Raw genomic sequence first — 20,334 nt, forward strand, 5'->3', positions numbered from 1 at the left:
GTGACACTCCCAGATGGTTGTTCAGAATAACGTTGGAGAGGAAGATTTTGGCTCCGCTTTGGGTGGAAGTCCACGCTGACAAGTTATGGCTGGTGGATGCTTGCAGGTCATGGAGCTGTGAGAAAAGCCCCTGTGTGAGGACAACTTGTGGATAAGCAGAAATAGCAAAGAACTTTCCAATTGCAGTGGGGAACCCCACACTGAGGAAACTTGGAGAACTTCAGCTGTTTGTCCTCTCCATTTATTGTCACCCTACCCTCCAACCTTAAGTAAACGTGGTAAATGTGTAAATACTGTGAGATGAGGAGGGTAAATACAGGAAACTGTCAAATCATTTGGCCTCCAGGTCCTCGGTCTCAGGGTTTATTGAGGTAGTATAACTTACAAATTTTTATGTACGAAGTTGGCGCTATTGATTTAAAAAAATGAACATTTAATCACAAGCATACAACAAGGTCAACAAATCTTTGGTAAGTAATTAAATAGACTTTTCCTTGCTAGCACTCAAACACCAAGTAAATAAAAATTGAAGTGAAAATATTTGTAGCATATGCATACAGATTGCATTTGGAAGTGTGCAGGGCTCAGTTCTGTCTGACTTAATTCTGATTCCTCCATTGACCTTGTTATGTAAAACTCAATGCCCTTTTTAGAGGGAGAGTTGCAAATTGTGCTTCTGCATATTTATTTCGGAAGTTCAATCTTCTGGGTGTTCATACCCTAATTCCAGTCCTAAGTGCAATCACAACATTGATTTTTCTCACTAAACATAACCTACTTTACCCTGGGATGGAATTTTTTTTTAATGGGCTTTATATAATGGCATATGTGAAAACCACTCAACTTAATGCCCCATCCTGTAGTTAATTAACAAAATGGCATTGTAGCCGTGGTCTCTCATCCTCTGGCAGTGTGTATGACCACTAACCTTGGCCATACACAATGTCCATCCTAATTAACAGGAGCCCAGGTATTGACTGTGTCAAGCTTCATGGTGGAAAGACCAATTTGCAGCTGCTGACAGAGTTGTAATTCTGTTGAAAATCCAAACAGGGGAACCTCATTTTGAGTGGTGTTTTGTCATTTCAGAGCCTGTCTCAAGGAAAGCTGAACAAAGTACAAACTTTGATGAGTTTTTAACTTCCCTCCAGTTGCTAAATTGTAGTGTCCTAAAATACATCCAAACATCTCCTAAAATACAGATTGCCATAGACATGCTGCTGGATTTACACAGCTTCAAGATTGGCAGGAGTGTTTTATAAGTACTGAAACATTAATTTATTGTTCATTTATTTGAACTGCAATATACTGGAAAACTTAATGGGACCTAAAGCTTTAATGAACCTTCAGGAACAAATTTGATTCTTCCTTTGCCTTTCCTGTTTTTGTTTCTGAGTAATTCAGCTGAAGGCACTAGAGATTCATCAGGCTACTTTTACTAGAGCAAGGCAGGAGTCTGTAAAGCTCCGTGGTGTTTCATGTTGCAAATGAGAGAATTAATCATTTATGCTTTTTTACTGAGAAGAAAAAAAAAAACGCTTTTCTTTTTCAATGCCTTAAATTAATTGTGTTTTGTTGGAAAACTGCAAGAAGACAAGTACTCTCAGTCATTCCTAACAACAGCTTTTGAGTGTTTTATTGGCTGAAGATGCAAAAAGACCAGTTTTTTAAAGAAATGTAGGTGCCAAATCCTCATAAATGTCAACAAGATACCAACATCTTGCTAGAGGATGATTTCTGCTCAGTAACGAACATTTTGTGTTGTAAAAGTATTTTAGAAAGCTGTGATTTTAAATTTAGCCTCTGTGCTGTGGTGAAGCCAGTCCCTGCTGGGAGAGGCTGTGGTGGCCACGCTGGTGGTGTGGAGTCCAGCAGCCCTTGCCCTTCTTCGTCTGAGGGTGAGGCCCAGCCACTCACAGGGCTGGGAACCCCTGAGTGCATCCTCCTCCCCACACACTCATCATCCCTTTGTCCCTCACTGTCTTCAGAAGAGAAAGGCTGCATAACTTTATCTTCCCCATTCCTGGTGCTTTGTGATACAGCTGAGGATCAGCAGTTAAACATTCCGCACCCAAATAACGCCTTTGCTGGGAATTCTTTGTACAAATGCTCTTTAATTAGCAAGTGTTCTGTAATTAACCTTCCATGCAGTTGTTCCTGATGTTATTAGCATCACTAGATAAATACAGTTGGCTTTTCCACAGGGCATAACAACTAAGAGTGGCAGAAATCTGCATCCTGTAAGAACATCTCTGGGTTACAAAGTCTTGTCTTAACCAACAGCTCTATTCTCTCCAGGCTGGAGATTTCAAATAGAAATGTCCTTGGGAATCTGTAGTAAAGAGGAAATTATCAGGCAGAGGAGCAGCAGTCCACTGATACCTAGAATAACATAATCTAGAATAAAACAGGTTACTAAAAATCCTCCTGTGGAGCATGCCTCTGTGCAGTGATGAGGCACAACTTTGTCTCGATACAGACAAACATTCCAGACTCTCCTCTGTCGGGACAAGCTTCTCTTTGGAAACAAAATATTGCCTGAACAGAGGAAAGAACCTTGAGTGCGGGTTTTCCTACAGGTTCAGTTTGAATGCTAACTCCAGCCTGCTGTTGGCAGAACAGAAGGCCGTGCCCAAGAAATGTGATGTTGCCATAGGTCTGCATTCGTGGTATCACTCTCTTATTTACTGATGGATTAGAAGTGCATCTAATGCTTACCTTGAAACCCATCTACTGAGATTCCCATGCCTGAGCTGCATTCAAAGATCCCAGTCCTGAATGAGTCTTGTAAACCTTTTATGACTGCTCTTTCCAACAGGGCAAAGGTGAAGAAAGGTGTGAACATTCTCGGTGCAAAGACAAGTGACCCCCGGCAGTGGGACGTGCAACAAGAGGTGGGCAATGGTGGGAAGCACTCAACCACTACAGTTATTTGTCAGAGGATAGCCCCAAGTTCAAGGAACAGGTATGAGACCTCGTCTTCTTTGGCACATTAAACTCATTTATGTCCATGATACCGTTCAGTGCTTGAAAGACTTAAGGCTTGTAGTCCCACTGCTCACAGCTATTAAAGCTGTAGCCTGGATATCTGGAGCCACTCATGTTAACTGTGGTACCATCTGCTGATCTACAACGGGTAATAAAATTCATCAGTTCAAATGAAACAAATTAATAGAATAGACCTGCACTGGGGGCGGAGGGTGGTGTCATTTTGGTAGGAATATGAATATTCTTAATTTCAAAGGGTTTTACTGAACCTTTAGTTTTTTGGGTTGATAGTTCTGACCTTGTTTCTCTGAATGTATCACCGCCTCTGTGGCTGGTTCATCAAGCAAGCAGTGAATTCTTCTGCAGTGAGCCGCTGTACAGGGTAATTCAAACCTCCCAGTGTCTCGTGTGCAATACAGAAGAATTCACTTTAGCAAACAGTTGCTTCTTCCTGAGCTGGAGGTTCCTTTGACCTGCTGGTGAGTGTCTGAGGCAAAGCCCTGTGGGCAGCGCTGGGATGAACTGGGCTGCCAGTGCCTGCCTCCCTGTTTGCTGTGTTTTTAGGGACTTGGTCTGGCTGTTCCACAGCACAAAAGCAGGGCTTTCTGCATAAGCAGGATTGTCTTCCATGGTGCACAGTAAAGTTGTGTATTTTCAGTGGAAATTATTTTGCTCCTCCCAGGCTTCGTCTTAATGAATTCTCACAGCACTGCTGTACATTAGTCCATGCAGAGAATTTCCCACTGTAGAGATCCAAAGAATGCTTCCCCAGCTCTGTGATTATTGTTAGCCCCAAACCTGGGCTCTTTGAAGAGCACCATGAAATCTTTGGTGGATGCTGGGTTGGTTATTGCTTTGTACAACTCCTTCAGGCACAGAGAAGCTGAGCAGATTTTAACTTTTGTATTCTGTGCCCAAATATTGGACATGTGTAAAGTTTAGAAATTCCTCTTGCATGAGCAGCTCCTGATGAGCTGATTGTCTGATTCAGTGTGTTTCCACTTGGTGACTGATCTCTCCCTGTCTTTATCTCAACCCTGAGCCTTTCATTCTGTTATTTCTCCCTGTCCAGCTGAGGAGGGGAAAGATGGAGCTGCTTTAGTGGGCACCAGGCATCCAACCAGGGTCAACCCACCTCGGGACTGGTAAAGGGAAAGGAAAAATATATCATTTGAGGCTGCCAGGAGTAAAAACTAAACCAGTTTGAAAGGGAGGACACAGCTTTAGAACAGCATGTAGCTCTGAGCAGATTTGCAACTGCAGAACCATAATAGTCAGGTTATCAAACCCCACATTAAATCTCCTCAATCCAATTTGCATGAAGTCTAATTAACCCATAAAAATATTTCTGGCACTAATTATGCAAATAAAACCCAGTGTTTTGATTAATGCCTCTCTCATTTGTGTATGTAAATAGTTGCTGTCTTCTGAAAGCGTGATGAGCCTTGGTTTGAGAGAAATGTTGGTGTACGGGGAAGAGCTGGGTAGGGACGCCTGGGGGTGTGTACAGAGATCCTGGAGGGAAAGCACACGGTGTAGTGGGCATTACTGAGATTCTGAGTGTCACTTGGAGCCCTCTGCACGGAGCACTAATACTCTATTAAGGTAATTTAATTTGGTGGAGAACTGCACGTCCCTAATGGGATCTTCCTGCGCTGCCACCAGCTCTTCCAGGCTGGTTCAGCAGTGCAGTCCGTGGAGGGGATGTGCAGTTCTGTACCGAGGTCAGTGTGGGTGTGAGGTGCAGTTCTGGAGTTCCAGCACCAGCACTGGCTCATCCTCCCTGCAGCAAACTCAGCCAGCTCAGAGATAATACTGGTTAATTTGTGTAGTAGAAGGAGCTTTCCACTGTGTGTGCTCAGGAACCTCCCTGCTGCACCATGGAGAGCCATTGCCCTCTTTCCCCTTCATACCCCTAGAAACACGTGCCCAGACTCAATAAAAATACTCATTTTTGTTTCCGTGTTGCTTTTCCTTTCTTACACATTTCTCTGTCATTAGTGTATGGATATAATCACATTGTAAGCACTTTGAAACAAGCAGCGTGAGTCTGTGTGCAACAGCACCTAACACCCTTTCTATATAAATAATAGAACACAAGAGGTATTTTAGATACATCACATCAGTAATTGTTTACCATTACTTTTTGAGAATTTAAGTGGGTCATGCTTCTTCACTTTTTTAAGAAATACTTTGTGGTGCTGAAGCCAGGAGCCAGATCTTAGCTCAGATTTATTCAAAAAGGCTTTGTAACTATAGCAAGTAACTCAAACAGCTTGAAATCAGCAATGTTTGTGTGCCTCATAATGCAATTTCTGCTGAGATTCAAGTAGCTATTGATGAGGATAACAACAGTGTTGATTAGTGAAAACAAGCCTTAGATAACTGCTTGCTTGCTTGTTTGCCTTTGTTGTCTCTGCTTCTGGAAGTTTGATGTGTGTGCTCGGGGTAGACAAAAGGATATTTTTGGTTACTACTGGAACCGGTTCCATATCTCAGGATTGCCTCTGGTTCCAGCCTAAGGCTCGTGTGGTTGGTTTCTGAGGTACCACACTGACCTGAGAACAGCCCCAGCAGAAGGGCTCCTGTCTGCTGTGTAGTTTATTCTGGGTTTGCACCACAGGGGAGGAGAGCTGTCCCAAGGCAGAGCAAGGGCGATTTCTGTCATTTATTTGGGGTTTTCTTCTAATATAGCAAACCTCCACCTGCTGGCTTGCTGTCAGCTGTGGGGATGAGAAAGGTGAAGGGTGGGAGCAAGGAGGGTAAGGGGAATTTCTTAGGCTGGCTTCTCTGCCAAAGCCAAAGCACCAGAGCATCCTGTAACTGCAGTCTCAGGAACTCAGAACTGGCTCTGATCTAGGCCTAACTCCTCTTGCTCCTGCAAACCTGGGAGTGCCCTGGAACAAGCTGCCCTCAGTCTGCTCTCGGGCCGACATTTCTGGCCCTGGACTGGCACTTTGTATGTGGGGGAATGGAGTCACCCAGCACTTTGGGTTTCTGTCAGCCAGGCAGAGGAACTGAGTGCAGGGAACAGAGAGATTTAGAAAAAAACTGACATAATGGAAAACTGCTGTGATGTAGCACTTTATCCTCTTGGCCTTGAACTTTTGGAGAGGCCTGTGGGCTTATGGCTCTGCAGCCATCTGTCTGATAAAGAGGCAGGCTCGGGAAGAGTGCTTCCAGATGTTGTGTTTGTGTTTCAGGCCGTGTCACAATCACTTCTTCCCTCTCGCCACATGTGCGCACGTTCTGTTGGATTGGGGTTGTTGTGGCTATCTGTTCACACTGTCTGGGCATCACTGGAAACAGTAATGATATTAGGAGGCCGTGTTTTGTATCATCAAGATGTGGAGGAAAGCAACAAAGCCACTGCAGATCCCTCCCCTGTCTGGTAGCACCATATGCTGCCGAGGGATGTCGGTGAAATGAATTCTCTTGTGATTGAAAAATAAAAGGAAAATGTGTATGTACAATGTGAGTCAGGCTTGAAAAAGTGTGAGCCATGTGGAGTGTGTCTGCCTGTACCAGAACACAGCCAGTCTGCACCCAGCATGGGAACAGACAAGAGTAGTCACACATTATGAGCAGGGTAGGTGTTATTAATTATTTCAGAATCTGGGTCATCCTGCCCTGGCAGTTTTGGGTCAGAGTGGTTTGCAGAGCTCAGCAGAGTGGCAGTGGTGTCTGCTGACCTCAAAGCCTTGCAGCCTGAGCAGAGAGCACGATTCTCACAAGGATTCAGAGGTTTAGTGCTTGTGGGTCAGGATTTTTTCATGCCAGTTGTTTATCCTTTTGACTGATAATCAAGGCAAGAGCAGAGCTGAGATGGCACATGCCAGTGCTGTAGGTGCTTGGGAAGTTGTGCACGTCTTCAGGAGGTCACATCTGTGTGTGCAGGGACTGAGCTGTACAAACTGTGGAGATACTTTGGGAGGAAGACACCAGCAATGGGTGTCTTAGACCATTAAACCCTGAAACAGAAACAATTTCCATTCATTTACGGGAAATGCACATCTGAGCAGGCATTATATGTAGATATATGAGCCGAAGGAGAGCTCAGGAGAATCTCCATTCTTCACTGGATGTGGGGAGAAACACCATGACAAAGGATGAGGAGAAGGCTGAGCTACTAAATGCCCTCAGTTGAGCCGAATGAAGCCTCCATAATTCAAGGAAAGGTTGGGAAAAGGGCCCAGGGGTGTTGGTTGGCAGCTGGCTGAACGTGAGCCAGTTGAGTGCTCAGGTAGGGCAAGAGGAGATGCCTCAAATTGCACCATGGGAGGTTTAGATTGGACATGAGGAAAAAATTCACCACTGAAAGGTTGTCAGGCACTGGAGCAGGCTGCCCAGGGAAGGTGTCCCAGGAGGTATTTGAAAGACAAGTGGATGTGGTGCTTGGGGATGTGGTGTGGTGTGGACTTGGCAGTGCTGGGTGAATGGTTGGACTCAGTGACCTTAATTAAAAGTCTCCCATCCTCACCAAGTCCGTGATTCTGGCCTTTTGTTTGGAGCATTGTGCAAATTTCAGTGCAGCCTTTTAGGCTGCTGGTAAATTACTGGTGCAGCCCTGGGAGCTTCCAGCGTGAGTCATTCTTGTGCTGTGCATCTGTCTGCTCCCAGTGGCACGTGGGAGTGTGTGTGGTGTCCATAACTGCATCAGGAGTTAGAGCTGAGCCTTTCCCTGCTGCCATAAAGATCCCTTCCCTCCCTGCTTTCTCATCTGATTTCCCAAATAACTTCTCTTTGCCTGCTGTCCTTGCCCTGTGAGGTTTCTCTTTGTTAGGATGCCCGCTCCAGGTCAGATGAGGGCACAGATGTCTCCAGTGTGCAGCGGAGGTGCCGGAGCCACGCTGGACATCTGCACGTACGGATGAGGCTCAGCCAGCTGTGCCGAGGAGCAGTATCTTTTCTAGGGCACAGAGGATGGGGGTTGGAAGGTGGCTTCCCAAAGGAGCCTTTCATATGGCTCCTGTTTCGCTGCTTTGAATGTCAGGAGTGTTTATTGAAGCCCTGAGCCGGGAGGGAGGATACGAAGGATGTCTCTGGTGTCTCTCAGGAATAGCTGCTGTGGGAAGGAGGCGGCTGCTCCGTTGTCTCTGGCTGCTGCAGTGTCTCAGGGAGTGTCTGCACAGACTGTCTTGGGAGGGAGTATTTGTTTCCTAGAGCTGCCTGTGCCCTGTGTGGCTGTGGGATCAGGGCAGCCTGTTGAATGAACCTTGTGCATCCTGAGTGGCTCTGGGTTACTGGGCAGCCCTCGCTCACCTTACGGAGAAGTGAATTCCATGGGAGCCCTCGTGGACAAGGACCCTTACAGAGCCCAAAGGACCCCTTCTTCTCACCCCTTGCGGGACTGCAAGTTCGGAAAGATACCATTTGAGATAAGTAGCAATTGTCATGGCAGCAGCACAGGTCTGGGTGGTGCTCCTGCAGCAGCTGGCCCTGCCAAAACCCGGCAGCGCCGTCAGAGCAGACCCTGCATCCAGCACAGACCGTGCTCTGCTGCTCAGCAGCAGCAGTCCCTCCTCTCCAACGGCCTAGCTGAGAAAACAAACTGCCTCTGCACAAGTGGTGGGCAGGATAATAACGGAGAAGTGTTTTCTTCCTGATCAGGTATTTCGCAACATTCTCTCTTCTGTTGGAAATTCAAAGCAGGGGGTTGTAATCTCATGTGAGGTTTTTGAAGGCCAGTTGTTAGGTGCTGTTGAAAGGAATTTTCTTGTTGGATTTCGACAGAACCTCTGTTAGACTTAGTCCTCACCATTCAAAAACTACTACATTAATCTTTATAGATAACTTAAAATAGTATTAGCCAAGGAGTAAGGCATGCCCATAAGTTTTTTATCTAAGAGAAGAAATTAGAGATGAGTAGAAAGTAGAAAGTAGAGATGAGATAAAAAAATGCATTAAAGAGATCTACCCATGATCTCTACAGAACTTCCAGTTGCAATAATTTTTTTTTTTTTTTTTTTTAATCTCCTTTGGAGTTCCTGGGTCTGTTGGGAAGCAAAAGGGCTGAAGCTCCAAGAGAAAGGTCATTCTTCACATATTTCTTGCCCAAATGAAAGCATTAAATTTGTTTGCACAGCAAATTTGTATAGTTTGGAAAAGCTTTTTATGTACTTATCAAAACCAAGTGCTGGAGGCTCAGTCAAAGCCTGCAGTAACCCAGCCTTGCTGAGAAAGCTGCAGCCAGTGCCTTCCTTGCTTTCCAGGCAGGTTGGATATATTGTTTTATTTCATTAGAATGTAAATAGAGAAGAGCCCACACAAACAGAATAGATGTGCAATCATGGAATAATGGGACAACAGCTTTCCAGTCGTTCCAGGTTGACAGACAGGTTCAGTAATAACTGCTAACTCCTGATGTCCAGGGTGAGAGGATTTTCTGGCTCTCTGACAAGGTAATCATTTCTCAAGAGCGACCTGCAAACACAGAGTCTGCTTTTCAGCTTTCACTTAGGCTTGGGAACGTGTTTTGAAGCACTCCTGGAATATGCAGGAGGAAAGGCTGCCCGTCCCACTGGCATCTTCTGCCCCACACTGCTGCGTTCTGGTCCCTTGCACACAGCAATCCCCATTGTAATAACCTGTAATTCACAGTGAAGTTATCCACCAGAATCTTCTCCTGATGCAGCGTATTTGTGGGCTGACACTTCTGCTCCTTTTCTCTTTGCACTTTAAATCTCCTTTGGGGCAAGGTCAGCTCTTACTTTTGTGTGCCACTGTTTGGATGGTTGAGCAGCTATTGTAATGGAGCCTTCCTTGTGATTTGGAGGCAGTGGAAGATAAGAGACAAAAGATGCAGAACTGGGGAGGAGGAATCTGTGCGTGTGTATTTTTTCTCACCCTGCCTTTGAAGCAGAAACATCTGCTGAAAGCCACAAACAGCTGAGTTCAGCAGTACCACATCACGCTGCCAAGCAACTCTGCTTCCCTCTGTAACTTTCACAGCAGAGGAAATAAATCAGTCAGGCAATAAAGAATGGAGCAAATTTAGGAAAAAGTGCCAAAAGCCAAACCTTTCAAGAATAAAGTGAATAAGAACTTTGTTAGTATTCGGCGAAGCAAATTGAAATATGTTTCTTACACATGTAAACCCTCTGTGCCATTGCTGCTTGAGGAATTTTGTAGTAACAAAACTCCTCTGAGCTAAAGACACTTAAAACTGGTGAGGAGAGACCTCTAGAAAGCTGACTACAATACAATAAAAGACAATTAGATGATTTTAAATATTTTTTCCATCCAGTGTCTCTGTCAGATCAGTCACAGCTGACCAACTAACAGTGGTGAAGTATCACCATCGATCTGAAACCTTTACATTCCTTACACAAAACACAATATATTAGACAGCTGAACCATTTGTTTCTGCACTGGCTTACTGAGATATACTCTTCCAGTCAAAGTTACTTTGGTTTGATGTGTTACTGCCTATTTAAAGTACAGATAAAAAAAAAATCTCTATTTCTTGTTACATAGTAATGTGGACTGCTCTGTGAAACAGGTGGAAAATTATTACATAAATGTTAAGTCTTTGTTGTAATCTTACAAGTTAAGCAAGGCTGTTAAGAAAACCAGTTGGCAAGTGCTGACGGGGAGGATTTGGGGATGTGCTGCTGGTGCTCTCCTGCTCCCCGCTGGCAGCAGAGCCGTCCCTGCAGCCCCCATTCCTGCCTGCCCTTTTGCTTCAGATCATTAAGTTGTGTTCCCAGCTGCCCCTCGTGCGGAGCTCAGTCCGTTCCTTCTACACCTGCAGCAGGGGATGGTCAAACATGGCACAGTTTGAGGGCCTGATCTGTCAGGTGGGGTTGGTGCATCAGTCCAGGTGTGTTTGCTGCTCTGAGGCTCTCACATCTCAGGCATAGAAAACCTTGCTCCTCTCCTCTCCAGTTATCTCTGTAGAAAGGTGTTGGGAACTGCTGGGCTCTTGTCCTGCCGCTCTCCAGGGCTTTTTTGTGTTCCATGCACTCCTGTCTGTCTCCATCCACCTGCTGTCCCTCTGCTGGAGCAGGCAGGAGGTTCATTGATTGTGCAGCAGGGTCCCAGCACATGACAAACACAATAACAAATTATCACATCCCTTATCTGGTTAGTTCCCTGTCTCTGCCTGCAAATACTTGAATGGATCCTTTGTAGGCTGATGCAGAGATAATGGGAATTTGTTGCATAACTGGGAGCAGGCCCCATTAGCAGTGCCTCAGAGTGCAGGAAGCAGCAGCATTACTGCTCTGCAAACGCTCCCAGCCTGGGAGCACTGTTAGCAGACACAACAGTTCGTGGAATTCAAGCTGGACAGAACACAACTCAGCAAAACCCAGGGCTTCTCACATTCTCTGAGGATGGATTCCATTCAGCTCGCCCTGCATGTTTTACACAGTAAAGCAGGGATAATACATGACCTTTTACAAGCTTAGGAAGTAAAAATCTCTGCCTGTTATAGAAAAAGCAACTCCTGTAGTTTAAAGAGCTGTCTTGTATCAGAGATCATTGCTGTTCTCCACACAACTCACCCTCGAAAGAGGAGTTATTCTATTGGCTTCTGTAAGTCATCATTTGCAGATCATAATTTATCTGCAGCTCAGGCTGCAGAGAGACCTCTGGTATTTCACGTTCTGGGAATGACAGAAGATCTCAGGTTTTTTCACTGTCACTTCATGGTGAATACCAGCAAATACTGACATTTTAAAAGGCAGCCTTTTATTTTCAGAGCTGTACAGCCACAGTCCCTTAAGTGTAAATCAGTGTTGGATTTGTGTTGCACTGTGTCAAGGGCTTGTACAAATCACCTGCTCTGAGCTGGGGTTTGTTCATGGATTGGTGGCTTGGAGGGGACATAGGAAGTGTTTGGAGGATTCTCTACATTTCCTGAAAGCTTAGCAAGATAGAGCCTCACTGCTCTTTTGAAAGGTGGTAAATGTCTGTGAATGCCCCAAAAAAGGTCAAATCCCAGCTAAATAAGTCCCTGGACTCCTATTTCTTTGAGTAGATGTTATGGAGCATGAAGATCTGTAAGCACATCCTTTTGTAGTGCTTTCAAAATTAGGGATGAAAAAACAAATGGGAGTAGCAGTGTTATACAAGAGTTGCTAATGTTTTTTGATGCACTTTTTCCTTAAGCAAGGTAATTCAATACTTTTTCTTGGAAAAATCTGTGATGTGTCCCTGTTGCTTGGGAGGCTCAGGATGAGGAGTGTCAAGGACTAGATTGAATCAGTCCATGTCCACTGGAACAACGTAGAGGGGTTTGTCCCACAGTCATTCACAAAAAACTTCTACAGCTTTGTTGTTACTGCTTTACCAACATGCCAGTAATTTCATGGGGAACTGAGTTTATTAAAGAAAACCAAGATGTTTGTTGTAGAGAGGCTTTTGGATCGATCAATGCTGAATTCCTGATGGCTTGCCAGGAATTTCAGTCCCAGTTAAGTTTCCAGGGAAGAAACCTCAGCTTCATTGAAGCAAATGGCAAAATTTCCTTTGCAGACTGAATTTCACCCCAAGTTTAGAACAAATTTTGACTCTTCTCTCCTTTCTGCTCTCTGATGTACAGCTCAGAAAACGAAGTAATCTCTCCCATCCAGGGCTGTGACAACAGCTTGCACCCTCCCCTCCCATGTGTACACCTTCATACATGATGGTAATTATTACAAAAAGGAGTTTGAAGTAGCACCCCATTGATTTTTGGCTTCCATGCTGCAGATTAATGGACAGAGCTCGCACTCTTTGTAATCACACTGGTAGAAATTCAATATTGACTGCCAGAGTACTCAAGTGATGAATTCAGACACTGAATTCATCCCTATTTCAACTATTTCTAATGAGACTGGCATGTTTGGCAGTGCCATCAGATGGTTTGGAAAGCGAGGTGCCCTGTCAACCAAAGCATCACTGATGGGCCAGCTAAGGAGAATTTCAGTGTTTGCATCTGTTCTCTTACCCAGAGTAGGTCACAGTGTCTGTGTGGCATGGAATTCATTCACTGGAATGTACTGAGCAAAAGAAATCTGTGATGTGTGTGATCTGGATGCAGTACTCCACTAGAACAAGATTTCAGCCAAATCAGAGCTCAGCAAGTACCACTGACAATCCCCAAAGTAGCAGAGTCTCTCTGCTTAGTTTAGCAATTGTTCACTTAGGTTTTGGAGGCTTTAATTGCATGTGATTATCATTTCCTGTGGCGTTTTTGTCATGTCTGAGAAAGTGCAGGAGCATGGTGAGGCTCTCCACTTGGAGATGCTATTTGTCAATTTTTATCTTGAGAAATGTCCAGAGATTTAATGAGACTGGGAAGGAATATTTAAAAGCTGAATCTCTTCGTTGCTGTATGTATGTTTGGCTGTCTGTATGTGGGCAGTTCCACAGTTTGGTTATGCCTGCTGTGATTTCCTCACCAGCTGTAAAACCCCTGTACATTACAGATAAACATTGTTTAAATGCAGGGTAAATTCCCAACAGAACTCCTGGAAAAGTTAACCTGGAAATGTCACAGTAAGTGCAGGGGACTTGACCACTCAGAATTGGCCAGAAACTCCCAGAACCACCCAAGAAGGGGATTGTTGCCATCTTCTGTTAATCAAAGCTGTGTTAATTATTTTGACAGGCAGCCTCTCCTGTTCTCTGCAGTATTTGTGGGGCTGGTAGAGTTGCTGAGGTGAGATGAAACACAGAGTCATCAAACATGATATAATTACCATGTCCCTCAGTGATGCAAATCATCAGAGATTTGTTGTGGTTCACTGTGGATCACACATTAATTCATCATGTGGGTTTATTTAAACAAAAAATATCCCACACGATACCCAGAGTCATAGAGCAGCTTGCATTTAGAGCAAACCCAGGACACTCGAGGGCAAGTGGCTTTTACGTGTTGTGCATAAATAGGCTCTGACTTTTTAAATGTTGGAAAAGTATGAACTCTTCACCACCATCTGCTCCCAGAGGATTCCTGATTTCACTGGCTTTGCTTTGACCTCGACAACTGGTTTTGAAGAGATGTGTCTGTAATTGGCAACAGGAGTTAAGACCCAGCTCTCAGGACAAAGAAATAACCAGGTTCTGAATTTGGAGCTTGATTCAGCGTTCAGTGAGGTCTAGGGAAGAATGTCCATTAGCTTTAACATTTCTGTGTTTGTGTGAATATATATCTTTAATTCAGGTCACACACTCTTGACCCTGGAGCAAGAGCACAGCGGGGATGTGCATGAGCAAGAGAGTCCTTCCAGGCCCCAGAGTTGGGGCATCACCCACACATGGGATGGAGAGATGCTTTAACCCCCAAAGCGCACTAAATTATTTCTATTTGTTATTATTTGCCATCTTTCCTGTGTTTCCAGTTTTCAGTCCCCCGTGTACGTGTGAGAGACAGAGTCTCAATTTCAGTGACACTCTCAAGATAAACCCCAGCTTATGTGGAGTAAGCAGCTGACTGAAGTATTTATCAGGCTCTATTATAGCTGTTCCTGCCTGCTGGAAAATTATTCACAAATACACAAGCATGACTTCATTTTGCCAGGAAGCAAGACCATTAATCCTGCCTACTTTGAAGCCACGTCTTTTGTGGACTGTGGTGGGTAACTTATCTGTTCAGATTACTTAGATTGTTGGAGACTTCATCCCTTTGTAATGTTAATGACTGCTGAGTAGCTCAGCCCTGCATGAGAATTTTTTCTTGTATTTAAGACTATTTTTCTTTTCCATCTTAGGTTTTTTCTTGTATTTTCTTACATTTGACTGTGCTTAGTTCTAAATTCTTGCATTTCTTATTTTACTATATATTTAAATTTTTTTTATATAATAAATCCTCTCAAAGGGGGATTTGGTTTCTAAGGAGTTAATTGTTGCGTGCTATTTTACTCACGAGCCAATTGGATCAGATAATTTGCTGTTTCCTGAGTAATGTCAGAGAGTGTACAGAAAGATCTTTTGTTCCACTGAAGATGTTAAAGAGGGTTTGAGGATTCCTTTCTCTGCAAATCCTTTACATGAAAGATTTACAGTATGTACGCTCCAAGATTTGGAAATGCTGCTATTTAAGCATCTACACGTGTAATTAGTCACTAATTGTTAGCAGCTCGTACTCTCTTTAGCTTTTTTATTAGACCTGTTCCAGATATCGCTGAAATCAGATCAGGAGAGTGCGTAAACCCCTCAGTTTTATAGATGCTGCTGGTTCTTCACCTTAAGCAGGGAAAGATGGAATTTTCCAAGGCACTGGAGTGCCAAGGTTTGCACCTCTGAAGTTCAAGAGCTTTTTGGTGATTGTAGCCCCCAGCTCCTTTCTGTAGGACCCCAGCCTGGCCTGTGCTCCCCTGGGGACAGCTCCACCTCCCTTCCCAACAGCAGCTCCCTCATTTCACACGTACAAAGCACAATTGCACCCCTTGGAGGAACCTTTTTGTTTCCACCTTCTCCGTGGGTCAGTGCTGCTGGTTTTCTTACCAGAGACTGGCAGCCAAAATCCTGCTGGAGACACCCTGGGAGGACAGGATGAGCACGAGTGATTGTGGGGATCAAGGACGAGGAGCAGCAGCTCCGGAGCTCTGGTTATGGAGTGATTGTGAGGGATCACGAGGAGCAGCAGCCCTGGAGCTCTGGTTATGATTGTGAGGGATCACGAGGAGCAGCAGCTCTGGAGCTCTGGTTATGGAGTGATTGTGAGGGATCACGAGGAGCAGCAGCCCTGGAGCTCTGGTTATGATTGTGAGGGACCACGAGGAGCAGCAGCTCCGGAGCTCTGGTTATGATTGTGAGGGATCACGAGGAGCAGCAGCCCTGGAGCTCTGGTTATGATTGTGAGGGATCACGAGGAGCAGCAGCCCTGGAGCTCTGGTTATGGAGTGATTGTGAGGGATCACGAGGAGCAGCAGCCCTGGAGCTCTGGTTATGGAGTGATTGTGAGGGACCACGAGGAGCAGCAGCTCTGGAGCTCTGGTTATGGAGTGATTGTGAGGGATCACGAGGAGCAGCAGCTCTGGAGCTCTGGTTATGGAGTGATTGTGAGGGATCACGAGGAGCAGCAGCCCTGGAGCTCTGGTTATGGAGTGATTGTGAGGGACCACGAGGAGCAGCAGCCCTGGAGCTCTGGTTATGGGAGCTCACAGGAGCCTTGGCTGCAGCTTGCCCCTGTTGCTCACAGCGCAAACATGCACTGAACGCTGAGGGCAGAGCTGGGGCTCCCTATCCCAGGGCTTTTCTGAGCTCACCCATGCCCTGGTGATTCCCTCAGAGGCCGTGCAGGTTAGCACTGAGCTCTGCACTGGGCCACCAGAGCCGGTGTCCCTTGGCTCAGCAGCGAGGATCTGAAGAAAAACAAGAAGCAGGGGGCTAATTAGCTGGGTCACCAAGTGCTCAGGCTTGGCAGGGGTGCTGGGAGCAGCAGAAGGACTTTGTGAGTAGGATGGAAGTGAAGAGATGCTTGTCTGGACCAAACCTCTCCTGAGCCTTTAAAAGTTTTCTGTCTCTCATTAAAATCAAGTGTAGATGATGTGGGCATTCCAATTTCTGTCTTCCGTGTCTCTGTACTGCTCTTTTTAAAATCTTAATGCTTCTGACTCCAATAGCCAAAACATCTCAATTATTGTCACACTCCAAGTAGCTCAATGATAATAGTTCTCTACAGGGAAAAAAGTAGTTTAAGTGAAAGAAAGAGATTATTAGATGCAGGAAAAATATGTCAGCAGTCATTCTCTCTTTGCTAAGTAGCTGTAACTTAAATTTTAAAAGAAAGTGTTGAAATTACTGCTCTTCAAAGGGAATCCAAAACTATAATGGTTGTTCTTTTTTTAAGGAAAGTCACATTTCTCCTGGGGCTAATGCCATAAGGTTCTTTGTTTGTACTGAGAACAGCAGAGTGCTAAACAAAGAACAAAGATTGATGTTATTAGAGGGAGATCTGTGCACTTATAATTTCATGGTTTATAGTCTACCATTCGTGGTGTTGGCTCCCTTCTGTGCATTTCTACTCACTGGCCTATAGAAGCAGAATTTCCACATTGCCATCAGTCAGTGACAGCATTTTGACATTTGTCCAAGGTTATGTAGACATCTAACCCCGAATTTGTTTCTGTTGATACCTGAAAACTTAGCCCTGCAAGTCTGGAACTTGCAGGCTTTCCCAGAGTTTCCTAAAGGTGTATAAAGTTAACCTTCAAGGTCTTTGTAGGGCTGGTGTCCCTCTAGTCTCTTCTCTAAACCAGTTTCCACATTCATCAGTCTTTTTTGCTGTGAGACCTACTGATGTGGGTAGAAATGACCTCCCTAATGTGTCCTTCTCCTAAGATATATACTGGAGATAATGGCCGTTATTCCTCTCCTTGACATTCCAGGTTAAAAATACCAAAAGCACTCAGCTCAGTTCTCCCTCCAGTTCCAGTCAATTTCTGGGAAGGACATTGATTTGATTAATTACCCTTTTGCAGCAGCAATGTGCTGGAAGTTTCTTGGGTGACCTCTGGATCATGGAATTGCTGCTGCCTGGGAACTCTCCATGGCACGCAGAGCTTTGGCCTGGGCCAGTTTGGGCCCATTGTGTCAGAAGGGGGAAATGGTTGATCTCGTGAATCCATGACATTCTCTTCAGCCCTGTGCACTCTCTCCTAAGTGCTGTTTCTCTCCAGCGATGCCCAGAAAGCTGCCCACGCTCTGGGACTGCTGGGCTGGAGGAGAGCTGGGTGATGTGTCATGGGATGCCTCAGCCATGCCCTGTTGTCATCATGGGCCACCCAGGCTTGTGTGATGCAGCCCTTTTTCATTCAGCTTAAACTTCTGCTAACACTGGTTAAGCCCCCAAAGATAAGAGCTCTTGTGTGGGGTGGTTGCAGTCTCTGCACTTCACTGCCAAAGCTGTGGCAAGCCAGGGAAGGCTGTGCTGCTGATTCTGAGTGTGTGCAGGCTTCAGTTCCCTCCTCCCCACCTTAATCTTGTTGCCTAAAAGTGTCCTTTACGAGAAGAAAGCCCCAGTGCTGCAGGACTGGCTGATGTGCTGGGGACCTGCCTGCACAAACTGCACTGCCCAGGTGCTCACTTGTCCTTTGAACGTGAAAAGACAGCCAGGTGGAGCCTGGGGTATTACTTGGTACAAAGCAAACATTTAAAAAGCACAGAGTTTCAGGTCCTTGCTGGTAATGGAAAGTGCTATTTTCAAAAATGCCATTTGACATTTAGAAGATTAACTGGTATTGACTTCCTGTGTGAGTTGGGCTCCTGAGCATCTGAGTCACTTTTGGAAACCTGAGCTGGCCATCTGTTTCACTTAGGCTTTGCGGTGCCAAGCGAGGCAATGCATAAATACTTTGATGACTACAGTTTGTAGTACCTAAATTTAAAAAAGCAGTTATTTCAACAGCCTGACACCTATTGGAATTTTCAGAACTTCTGGGGCCTCGAATTCCCAGTGCCTGGGAGAAAGCAGATGCATTTGAAAGCAATCAGAGTTTGAAAGGAACTTGTGTTCTTGAAAACCCCAGAGCTACCCCAGCACTTTCGAGTGTGGCAACAAGGTACTTCCAGAAATTTCACCTGCATCCCAATGAGACTCTGGCAGCAGACGTTGAACTTGAAAGCAAAGTATATTTCTTGAAATGGAGCCAAAAAGTGAGATGTAAAATGATAATATATAACATAGGGACCTCCTAGTGCAAATTTGTGTACAGATTGAGAGGGAGAAAGTAAGAGAGGAAATGCAGGGCCCTGCTCCACGTGGGGCTGCCTTATGGAACTGCAGGGAAGGGCGGGGTTGTGCTGAGCAGTGGCTGCTAGTTTTTGGTTAAAGATGGCACTGCAGTTTTTTTACTCCATTATAAATAACTGTGTGTTGATTGTTTTTAAGGAATTCAGAACAATGGCTCGTGTTCGAGTTTTTTCCTGCAGCTGGGTCGGGAGCATAGAGCAGCCTTAGTTTTATGATTTCTTAGCTTTAATGTGAATTAAACAGTCATTGGACTTTCTGGATGAGGTGGGTCTGGACTGATTAACATGAGAGTAGGTGCAAATAATTTTTAAAATATTTGATTCATACTATACAACTCCCTGATTTCCTTTATACCAATGTCAGAGCACTCAAAGCCTCCCTCACACAGTAGGCAGAGCTCTGCAAATTCCTCAGGACTCAATTTAAACATGGGTGTATTGTTTGTGTCCTCATTTCTCCCATGAACTCCTGCATGACCTTGGGCAAGTCACTTCATTTATCTGTCCCCCAGCTCCGATAACACGAACTAGGTTAATAGTTCTGTACTCCCCAGAGCTGTGCATAAAAACTCTGTCTGAAAGCAGCAGGAGAAATGTATTAGTATTGTTGCTGATGTTATGGATCTATTTAAGCAACGTGTCCTTATGGACTTGTGCATCATATGAGGAGCCCCTCTGAAGGCAGCAGGACTGTTTACACATGGAAAGTGGTTTGCTGGACAGTGGCCAGAAAACAGGGATGAACCCATAACCAGTAGATATTCCCCAGGGCATTGAGCAGCAGGAATGATGGTTCAGAGCCGTGTTAGGAGGGTGGTGAGATACAGAAATAATTGTCGTCAGGATTTAGGCATTCAGGAGGCACAGTCTGCTTTGCATGTAAACAAAATGTACGTCTTGAGGGAGTCTGTGTCTTGGCTAAATCTGCTCATGTATAAATCCTCTTTTTTAGGCTTTATATTTTGTAATCATTGTAATTTAAATTCAGCTACAGTCCACAGGATTTGCACATTTTACCACCATTAGGGAAGTCAATAGGAGCTGTGCATCCCACTCCCCGTAGCTGCCCTTCAATAATTAACTCCTTCCCCTCTCCTAAATCTGACATTAGGGACAGCAGCAGCACTTGAGACAGCCTTTGAGAGCGTTCAGCCTGAGAATCTGCATGTGAAGGACGATTGATTCAGCTGTTGTGTGTTTGTCTCTCCTGTCTGCCTGGCTTTCCTGGGCTGCTGAGCTGCTGCCCTGTGGTTGCTGGGTAAGCCACAGCTCCAGCCATGAGCAGAAGGTTGGCCCAAGCCCTGGTGATTCCCATGCCAGGGGATCAGGCTGCCAGCAGCACGGCCCCTGAACCCTTTGGTTTCCTTCTGATGTTTGTTTGGCATCCTTCCCATCACACACATTGCGTGGAATTAACCAACTGCATGTGCTCTGCCAGCTAAACAGATTCCTCACAAATTCACTGCTGAGACAAACTGATGCTGGGACAGGAATCCCCATTCTGCTCCATTCTGCTGCCATCCCTTTTGTCCTTCCTTCAAGTGTTTCCATTTCCCGTCGAGAAGGTTGTGAGTGTTTTGTAGCAAAGAGCTTTCCAGGAGTGACAAACGCTGCTTTGCCCGCTGGAACGGGAGGCAGATGTTCCACGGGGCAGGACAGAGA

General features: G+C 45.2%; 1 protein-coding gene across 3 annotated transcripts in view; it reads left to right on the forward strand.

The window, feature by feature from the left end:
• The window catches only part of TMEM132C (transmembrane protein 132C), a 194,258-nt gene that overhangs the window by 106,060 nt on the left and 67,864 nt on the right, over positions 1–20,334 (forward strand). For 2 of the 3 annotated variants that reach the window (XM_032127729.1, XM_032127730.1), the window contains exon 3: positions 2,819–2,965. The exons of the other annotated variant lie outside the window; for it this stretch is intronic. In XM_032127729.1, the coding sequence (XP_031983620.1) occupies positions 2,819–2,965 (147 nt within the window). The remainder of the gene's footprint in view (positions 1–2,818; positions 2,966–20,334) is intronic. 3 annotated transcript variants of the gene reach the window in all.

This window comes from Corvus moneduloides, chromosome 18 (assembly GCF_009650955.1).
Source record: "Corvus moneduloides isolate bCorMon1 chromosome 18, bCorMon1.pri, whole genome shotgun sequence".
Classification (NCBI taxonomy): Eukaryota; Metazoa; Chordata; class Aves; order Passeriformes; family Corvidae; genus Corvus; species Corvus moneduloides.